Source organism: Bison bison, unplaced genomic scaffold, assembly GCF_000754665.1.
Source record: "Bison bison bison isolate TAMUID 2011002044 unplaced genomic scaffold, Bison_UMD1.0 scf7180017864284, whole genome shotgun sequence".
Classification (NCBI taxonomy): Eukaryota; Metazoa; Chordata; class Mammalia; order Artiodactyla; family Bovidae; genus Bison; species Bison bison.
Genome location: NW_011494856.1, coordinates 1,633,068 through 1,643,830, shown reverse-complemented (window position 1 = coordinate 1,643,830; position 10,763 = coordinate 1,633,068). Strand labels below are relative to the sequence as shown.

The following is a 10,763-nucleotide window of genomic DNA, read 5'->3' as shown; positions in this document are numbered from 1 at the left end:
ATGCTGCGATTCATGGGGTCACAAAGAGTCGGACACGACTGAGCGACTGAACTGAACTGAACTGAACTGAACTGAGGGTAGTGTGAGAGATAGCAGCTGAGTGAAGGGTGAGCTACTTTGTATACAGTGTGATTAGAAAAGCCCTCTTAGAGGAAGATACAAAGTATGACCAAAAGGAAGTACCTAGAATTCTGGTCTCTGAATATGGTTTCTCTCTGAAAGGAATCAGAATTCCTCGGAAAACTAGCTTACTGAAGATCTGGAATAGGAACTGTAAAAGAAAACAAAATTATTTAAATATGTTGGGGTCATAATGTGGGCACCAACTTGGAGGAACTCCCACTGACCACTGATGTAGCATTTGGAGCACTGAGAGAATAATGACTGCAATAGATTGAAACACATCCATTATTCAAAACATGTGAGTGCATAATGTTACTTTAAAAATTCATTCTTCACTTTTGGACCAAAACTAGGCAGTCAAATATTTATCTTGCCTTTCCTATAAGAATTGTACCTTAGCATACCCAAATAGTCCATGAGGGGATACTTCTTTAAAAAAGAATTCAAGCTAACAAATGCATAAAGAATGATAAACTGTTCTCTTTTAATGAAATGAAACCAAACAGGCAGTGAAACTTTCTACATTTTTCTTTATATACATTTTAATATTTTGTGTTAGGAAATCTAAAAATCAGTTTAAAGGAGGAGCAGCAAGAATTCAGCCAGTAGGAATGAGAGTGATGGGGAGATATTTCATACAAATAACGCTTTGAAAAAGGTACAAAATTGAAAAAAAATCTGTCCAGATTCAGAAAAGTTTTAATAATTGTGTTCCCTAAAGTACAAGGCATGTAAATGAGAGTGTTGTGGATAAGCAGTTGTTTGTTAGTTTTCAGAATACATAGGACCTGAAAACAGTGAAACCAAACTATTGCCAAGTTCAAAAGGAATTGAGATTCAAAGGAGCTTCTCTATTATTCTTGCTTGGGCTCATTAAAAAAATAATAAACATAATTATTTTATTCAACAGAAGCATTCAACAGTGGATTTAATTAAGCCAAATTGATTTGGCATCAGACCTTACTAGAAAGGTATCATGTATAGAATGCACCATCGATTTTACTCAGGCAATTTGTGCTGAAAGTAGGCAGCCAATTAATGTGATTGTTCTTCATCTCAGCACTTGATTTGTTCTTTTTAAAGTTGCATGTATGGAGATGAATACCCCAAACTTAACGATTTCTGATCTATTGCAAGGGATTGTTTATTCTTTCAACATGCCATTACATTGGGCCCTGTTACAATATTAGGGGACCACATATGTTTCCTTCTAAAAGTAGTATGTTCTATACTCTGAGTAATTTAACCTCTCTTGCCAATGAAATCGTCTTCTCTATTCAAATTCTGATACCCACTGTACGTGTTACGAATAAATACTGTTTTGTCTAGGTTCATGTTTGTATGGATAACAATAATTGGGTATTTCTTTGTGAAACAAATTTTTCCCATTTAAGTGATTTGTGCCATGGTATTATTTAAAAAGAAGAAGAAGAAAAAAAAAACAAACCCTGAAGTCTTGTCTTTAAAATTACTAGTATGGAATAGCACCAGAGTTTGTGCATTAATTTTTCAAGCCTGTATTTATCTGTCTGCTCCAAATTGAATGTGTTGTACTATTTTCTGGTATATGAGTTTGGCTTCTTGGATTCAGAAATGCAATAAATGCTGCAACAGAGGAAAGATGGGAAATTGAGATGTCAGACTGAGTCATCAGAGCTCTGGAGGTGGACAGCTGTGTTCCCTGTGATATACCAGGGGTAGTTTGTTTCTATGGCTGGTCACATAGTTTGGTGAAATGAAAAGCATTTCAATTAAGTTTCAATTTTCTCATCTTTATACTTACCTTTTTCCTAAAAATGAGAACAAAAGAAGACTTTGAAAATAATGAAACCAGTTATAGTATTCTGCCATTTATCATTGATTCTTTACTTCTGAATTAAATTTACATATAGAAAGATGGGATTTGCTAAGTAGTATATTTTAAGGAAAAGAGCTTCCTTTATAGCACAATATTTATTTTATAATTTAATTTATATTACATTTGTATTTTTTAACAGGGTATCCAGAAGTTGGCTAGTCAGTATCTGAAGAGAGATTGGCCCGGAATAAAAGCTGATGATCGGAATGATTACAGGTAACTTAATCAGTATTCTTGCCCATTTTCTTTAAAACTTGTTTCACACAGAGCCATGTCACATATATATAATATAAAGACTCCAGGATTTTAAAAAATTTCTTCCTTTCTTCTGCTGTGTTTTTAGACATAATGTCAAAATTATTAAACAGTGTTAATGTTATACAACATATATAATCTATACACAGTAGATCATTTTCATGTATCTTAAGTCTAGATTACGTTCTGTTAAATTGATGGACACTCTCATAAAGAATTTAAAGTAGATGACAATGGAACAAAACTTGTTTCCTCAGTGACCTATAGATGAAACACACTCTTATAGCAATAATGAAACAGGATAATGATGTTCTATCATGATCTTGATTCTTTATTTCTGAAACAAATTCTACATTTGAAAAGATAGAATTGTGTGAGCCTAGGGAAAAAGAGTTTGTGTGTGTGTGTGTGTGTGTATACTTTATACACACCCAGGGTATCCAGAAATTGACTAGTCAATATCCACATACAAATTTTAAAGAAGGTAGGTGACAATGGAATATAAATTGTGTCATCATACAGACGTTTTATAGCTGATTAACAATTTTGTGACAGTTTCAGGTGAACAGTGAAGGAACTCAGCCATACATATACATGTATCCATTCTCTCCCAAACCCTGCTCTCATCCACATTGCCACATAACATTGAGTAGAATTTCATGTGCTATACAGTGGGTCCTTGTTGGTTATCCATTATAAATATAGCAGTGTGTACATGTTCATCCCACACTCCCTAACTATCCCCAGAAACTGATTTGTTCTCTAAGTCTGTGAGTCTCTGTTTTTAAGTAAGTTCATTTGTATCATTTCTTTTTTGATTCCAGGTGTAACAGATATCATATGATATTTTTTCTTCTCTGTCTGACTTAGTTCACTCAGTATGACAATCTCTAGGTCCATTTGTGTTGCTGCAAATGGCATTATTTCATTCTTTTTAATGACTGAATCAGATTCCATTGTATATATGTACCACGTCTTCTTTATCTATTCTTCTATTGATAGATATTCAGGTTGCTTCCATGTCTTGACTAATGTAAAGAGTACTACAGTGAACATTGGGGTGCATGTATCCATCATTCTGACTGGTATGAGGTGATACCTCATTGTAGTTTTGATTTGCATTTCTCTAATAATTAGCAGTGTTGAACATCTTTTCATGTGCCTCTTGGCCATCTGTATGTTTCCTTCTGAGAGATGTTTACTTACATCTTCTGCCCATTTGTTGATAGGATTGTTTGCTTTAATGCTGTTAAACCTCATGAGCTCTTTGTAAATTTTGGAGACTAATCCCTTGTTGGTCACATCATTTGCAAATATTTTCTCCAAATCCATACAGATATCTTTAAAGTATTTATAATTTTGTTTAGACTTGGATGTCTTTTTTTGCAGTTAATTTGGAAGTATTTATTAGGTTTTGTACTCAAGACTGTCCTTAGTGTTGAGGGAAACTATGTCAAAGACAGGGTTTCAGAGTTTGCAGTCTGGTTGAAGTTACGACTAATTATTACTCATGAAGCAATAGCAGAGAATCCAGGGTAATTAAGAACTCAGTATTGAAATGTGTGGTTTGGAATCTGAATATTTATCAGGTTACTGGATCATAAAATAATTTCTTAACAGAGCTAGAAAACTGAAGAATATACAAGAAACCTTAACAGTATTGCTGATGTAAGTAAAGCCTGACCTAGAAAGAGGTTGCTTGCTAAACAGTAGAGAAGAACTCCAACTTATAGATAGGTTATATTCCAAGTTTGTTTGAAATTCAGGATGTGGGCTGCCAAAGAAATAAGGCTAAGGTTATGCCCCCAGGCTAACTTATACAACCTAACTTTTAAAAGTATGGTAAGCCACTGGAAAAGGGAATGGCAAACCACTTCAGTATTCTTGCTTTGAGAACTTCAGGAATACTATGAAAAGGCAAAAAGATAGGACACTGAAAGATGAACTCCCCAGGTCAGTAGGTGCCCAGTATGCTACTGGAGGTCAGTGGAGAAATAACTCCAGAAAGAATGAAGGGATGGAGCCAAAGCAAAAAGAATAACCAGCTGTGGATGTGACTGGTGACAGAAGCAAGGTCCGATGCTGTAAAGAGCAATATTATAGCATAGGAACCTGGAATGTCAGGTCCATGAATCAAGGCAAATTAGAAGTGGTCAAACAGGAGATGGCAAGAGTGATGGTCGACATTTTAGGAATCAGTGAACTAAAATGGACTGGAATGGGTGAATTTAACTCAGATGACCATTATATCTACTACTGTTGGCAAGAATCCCTTAGAAGAAATGGAGTAGCCATCATAGTCAATGAAAGAGTCCAAAATGTAATACTTGGATGCAATCTCAAAAATGACAGAATGATCCCTGTTCGTTTCCAAGGCAAACCATTCAAAATTGTAGTAATCCAAGTCTGCCCCAACCAGTAATGCTGAAGAAGCTGAAGTTGAACGGTTCTATGAAGACATACAAGATCTTCTAGAACACCAAAAAAGATGTCCTTTTCATTAAAGGGGACTGGAATGCAGAAGTAGGAAGTCAGAAACACCTGGAGTAACAGGCAAATTTGGCCTTGGAGTACAGAATGAAGCAGGGCAAAAGCTAATAGAGTTTTGCCAAGAGAATGCACTGATCATAGCAAACACCTTCTTCCAATAACATAAGAGAAGACTCTATACGTTGACATCACCAGATGGTCAATACCGAAATCAGATTGATTATTTTCTTTGCAGCCAGATGGAGAAGCTCTATATAGTCAGCAAAAACAAGATTCCCTGGAGAAGGGAATGGCTACCCATTCCGGTATTCTGGCCTGGAGAATTCCATGGACAGAGGAGCCTGGAGGGCTACAGTCCATGGGGTTGCTAAGGGTTGGACACGACTGAGCGACTTCACTTTCACTTTCCACTTTCATGCATTGGAGAAGGAAATGGCAACCCACTCCAGTGTTCTTGCCTGGAGAATCCCAGGGACGGGGGAGCCTGGTGGGCTGCTGTCTATGGGGTGGCACAGAGTCAGACACGACTGAAGCGACTTAGCAGCAGCAGCAGCAGCATTCTGCCTTCCTCTGCAAAGCCTCACCTCCTAGTACCATTATCACCTTTGAGGAACAGGATTTCCACATATGAATTCTGGGGGAACACAGACATTCAGACCATAGCAGGTCTTTTCTATGTACATATTCCTTGGAGTTCCCTCAGCTCTCTAGTGACTATTTTAAGTAATCTTATCTATTTTCCTGTCTTTAAATATTGCCTATAAACTAGTAATGATCTGTGTTTTTATGAACTCTGCAGCTTGGGAACAGACCTCATTTTCTCTTAGGAATGTTAAGTAGCTGCTTCTCTGCTTTCACAGTTTCATTTGCCACAGTACCACCAACCATATATACGTCTTTGTAAAACAGGCCTACTCTCACCCCTTACTTGAAAATTTTCTATTGTTTCTCCCTTCTAATAGTACGAAATTTTTAAAAAATTATGATATCCAAAGCCACAAGGAATCTTGACCCCAAATTACCCTTCTTTCCTCCTTTCTGGCCATTCTCTTTGTTTCATGCTTGGTTCCCCAGCTCTTGGGAGCGTTAAGCTGCAGCTGTATTGTAGTTCTTACTACACCTCGACTGGACTAAGTATCAGTCATTCCCTGCTTTTACTTCTGTTATCTAGGATGAGGGTAGTCTCCCTATGTACTACCAAGACCAACAATACGTGGACACTTATTTATTAAGCACCATACTTTTTCCTTGTATCAGTCACTATATAAGTTAATCTTAGATTATGAATTTAACTTGCCAGCGTTTTCTAGAGTCTTCTTGATGTGTGATGTTGTTTTCCAAGTCAAGAAAGATCTGTGATTTTGTTTGTTAGTTTTTACTTAAAAAGAGTAATAATGGTTTCATGTGCAGTTTTAAGAAATAAGACAAAGAGCGCTCTTACGATCTTCACTCAGTTTCCCCAGTGGCATTATCTTGCATAACTGTAATACAGCATCACAATTAAGACATCAATATTGATACAATCCACCAGTCTAATTCAGAATTCACCAGTTTTACATGCACTCGTTTGTGTGTATGTAGGTGTATGCATATTAAGTTCCGTGGTGTTTTATCACATATGTAGGTTTATGTGACCACTGCTGCAGTCAAATAAATTTGTTGGTTTGTTTCCTAATAAAAATTTTTCCTTGATAAGGTTTGATCTGTTTTCCAGTGCATTAGTTATATGAGAAATAGTTTACAGCATGATTTTAGGTGGTATATGATCAGTTTGTTTTTTTTTTTAATTTTTTTGCCACATCATGCAGTATGTAAAATCTTAGTTCCCCATAGGAATCAAAGCCATGCCTCCTACTTTGGGAGTGTGGGATCTTTTTTTTCCCATTAATTTTTTTTATTTGAATTGAAGGATAATTGCTTTACAATATTGTGATTTTTTTTTTTTTTTTGCCATATATCAACATGAATTGGCCACAGGTATACATGTGTCCCCCCATCCTGAATCCCCCTCCCACCTCCATCCCCACCCTATCCTTCTGGATTGTCCCAGAGCACTGACTTCGGGTGCCCTGCTTCATGCACTGAACTTGCACTGGTCATCTGTTTTACATATGCTGATGTACATGTTTCAGTGCTATTCTCTCAAATCATCCCATCTTTGCCTTCTCCCACTGAGTCCAAAAGTCTGTTCTTTACATCTGTGTCGCCTTTGCTGCCCTGCATGTAGGATCATCAGTCCTGTCTTTCTAAATTCCATATATATGCATTAATATACAGTATTTATCTTTCTCTTTCTGACTTACTTCAATCTGTAATAGAGGGAGTATGGAGTCTTAACCACTGGACCAGTGAGGAATCCTAGATCTATATTTTTGGATTCTACTAATTATAACTTAATTATTATGGCAAGTTTTATTTTTTAATTATAGTAGAACATGAATTGTAAGATACATATATCTTAATTTAAGAGGTCAGTCATTTTAACAAAAAAGATAACAATGGTATAGGAGATATGAGGCACAAACTATGTAAGATATACATGAAGAACTTAGGATACCCTTTTTATTAGAGTGAAGACACTTTTTTTTTTACTTTTTATTTTATTTTTGGTTGCGCTGGGTCTTCATTGATTCGCATGGGCTTTCTCTCATTGCAGCATGCAGGACCTACTGTTCGTTGTGGTGCGCAGGTTTCTCGTTGCAGTGGCTTCTCTTGTTGCGGAGCACAGGCTTTAGGTGCATGGCCTTCAGTAGTTGTGTCTTGCAGGCTTAGTTTCTGTGTAGTATGTGGAATCTTTCCAGACCAGGGATTGAACCCATATGCCCTGCATCGGCAGTTGGATTCCTATCCATTGCCCCACCAGGGAAGTCCAAGACTCTTTTAAAAAATTCTTTAATAGTATTGCTGGGACCAGGAGCAATCTTATGTCAACAGAATAGCAGAGGTTTGGAAGCCAGGCAGATCCTGGGTTTGAATGTGGTCTCTATCATTCCCTCCTCTCCTTCCTCCCATAAATATATATTGAGTGAGTGCCTGCTGTGCCAGACCCTGTTCTGTGTGCTGAGGATACCAGAGTAAATAAGACAAAGCTTCTGCTTTGTAAAAGTAAAGATAAAATCAGAGTGTCTTCACTCTAATAAAGGGGTATCCTAAGTTCTTCATGTATATCTTACACAGTTTGTGCCTTATATCTCCTGTGCCATTGTTATCTTTTTTTGTTAAAATGACTCAACTTTTAAATTAAAAATATATATCTTACAATTCATATTCTATTCTAATTGAAAAATAAAAGCCTTCATTCTAATGAAAGACAAGACAATAAGCATATGAGTAATTAAACATTATGTCACTCTATGATAAATATAGTAAGCATAGTAAGAAGAACACACAGTACTAAGAAGTGCTGGGCACTGCAGTGGCTATACTGTATAGACCATAGACTTTAGGAAGATAAGAGCAGAAGCAGAGAGAGGTCATTTAGGTTATTATAGTAATCCAAGTATGGGATAATGGTGGCTAAAACCAGGGTAGTAGCAGTGGATAGACAGAGATAGACAGTAATCCATTTCCTTTATATTTAAAAAATCTAGTGAACAGTATTTCTTGATGGATCAGATGTGGAATATGAAGGGAAAAAAAGAATCAGTGATAACTCTAGTGGTTTGGGCTTGAACACCTAGAAGTTTTGAGTAGCTGTCAATGAGGTGAAATAGATTAATAGAATATTTTAGGGAAATCAAGAATTTGGTTTCAGACATTAAGTTTTAAGATACTTACTAAATATCCAAGTCAGATATGTTAAACAGGCAACTGAGTGGTTACAGAAGATGTCTGAATTAAAAATTCAGAAATAGTCAGCATATTGACAGTATTTAAAGCCATGACACTGCATGAGCTTATCTAAGAGACTGTGTGGTTATGGGAGAGAAGAAGTTGTGGGAGAGAAGAAGCTGACTGTGTGGACACACCAGCATTTACAGGGCAAAGACATCGAAAGGAACCAGCAAAGGAGACTAATCTGTGCCTAGTGAGATAAAGGTAGACCAAGAGAGAGTAATAATCTGGAAGCCAAGTGAAGAAAACATTTTAAGGAGGATAAATTAGATCAGTACTGCTGATAGGCTGAATAATAGGCCTAAACTTGAATTGACTATTTGGATTAGCCCACAGGGAGATCTTTGATGACTTTGACAAGTGATTTCAGAATGGTGAATGTTAAAGCCTTATTTGAATTGAATCAGGAGTGACTAGGAAGAGAAACAGAAGCAGTAATTTCAGGCATTTCTTTCAAGGAGTTTTGCTGTTAAAGGGAACAGACATTGGGGTGATAGCTAGAGAGAAATGGAAGGGTTGATGGAAGATTTATGTATTTATTTATTTTTAAGGTGGAAGATATTATATGTATGATCCAGTAGAAAGGAAAAAGTTGATATTGTAGGAAAAAGCACAATTGCTGGATTGCTATTCTTGAGTTCAGTTTAGTTCATTCAGTCGTCTCTGACTCTTTGCGATGCCATGAACCACAGCATGCCAGGTCTCCCTTCCCATCACCAACCCCCAGAGTTTACTCAAACTCATGTCCATTGAGTCGGTGCTGCAATCCAACCATCTCATCTTCTGTCATCCCTTCTCCTGCCATCCATATTTCCCAGCATCAGTGTCTTTTCAAATGAGTCAGTTTTTCGCATAAGGTGGCCAAAGTATTGGAGTTTCAGCTTCAGCATCAGTCTTTCCAATGAATATTCAGGACTAATTTCTTTAAGGATGGACTGGTTGGATCTCTTTGCAGTCCAAGGGACTCTGAAGAGTCTCCAACACCACAGTTCAAAAGCATCAATTCTTTGATGCTCAGCTTTCTTTATCGTCCAACTCTCACATCCATACATGACTACTGGAAAAACCATAGCTTTGACTAGATGGACCTTTGTTGGCAGAGTAATGTCTCTGCTTTTTAATATACTGTCTAGGTTGGTCATAACTTTCCTTCCAAGGAGTAAGCGTCTTTTACTTTCATGGCTGTAGTCACCATCTGCGGTAATTTTGGAGCCCAAAAAAATAAAGTCTGTCACATTTTCCATTGCTTCCCCATCTATTTGCCATGAACTGATGGGACCGGATGCCATGATCTTAGTTTTCTGAATGTTAAGCTTAAGCCAACTTTTTCACTCTCTGCTTTCACTTTCATCAAGAGGCTCTTGAGTTCTTCTTCACTTTCTTCCATAAGGGTGGTGTCATCTGCATATCTGAGGTTATTGATATTTCTCCTGGCAATCTTGATTCCAGCTTGTGCTTCATCCAGCCCACCATTTCTCATGATGTACTTTGCATGTAAGTTAAATAAGCAAAACAATATACAGTCTTGACGTACTCCTTTTCCTAATTGGAACCAGTCTGTTGTTTCATGTCCAGTTCTAACTGTTACTTCCTGACCTGCATACAGATTTCTCAGGAGGCAGGTCAGGTTGTGTGATATTCCCATCTCTTTCAGAATTTTCCATAGTTTATTGTGATCCACAGTCAAAAGCTTTGGCATAGTCAATAAAGCAGAAATAGATGTTTTTTTGGAACTCTCTTGCTTTTTCCATGATCCAGTGGATGTTGGCAATTTGATCTCATGTTTCTCTGCCTTTTCTAAAACCAGCTTGAACATCTGGAAGTTCACAGTTCATGTACTGTGGAAGCCTGGCTTGGAGAATTTTGAGCATTACTTTACTAACATGTGAGATGAGTGCAATTGTGCGGTAGTTTGAGCATTCTTGGATTACCTGGTGGGCTCAGACAGTAAAGCGTCTGCCCGCAACACAGAGACCTGGGTTTGATCCCCGAGTTGAGAAGATCCCCTGGAGAAGGAAATGGCAACCCACTCCAGTACTCTTGCCTAGAAAATCCCATGGATCAAGGAGCCTGGTGGGCTACAGTCCATGGAATCGCAAAGAGTCGGACACGACTGAGCGACTTCACTTTGAGCATTCTTTGGCATAGCCTTTCTTAGGGACTGGAATGAAAACTGACATTTTCCAGTGCTGTGGCCACTGCT

At 37.5% G+C, this 10,763-nt stretch overlaps 1 protein-coding gene across 1 annotated transcript in view; it reads left to right on the top strand.

Moving 5' to 3' along the window:
- Nucleotides 1-10,763, top strand: part of FCHSD2 (FCH and double SH3 domains 2) — a 246,750-nt gene that overhangs the window by 85,224 nt on the left and 150,763 nt on the right. The window contains exon 4 of the mRNA XM_010849504.1: nucleotides 2,121-2,197. Within this exon, the coding sequence (XP_010847806.1) occupies nucleotides 2,121-2,197 (77 nt within the window). The remainder of the gene's footprint in view (nucleotides 1-2,120; nucleotides 2,198-10,763) is intronic.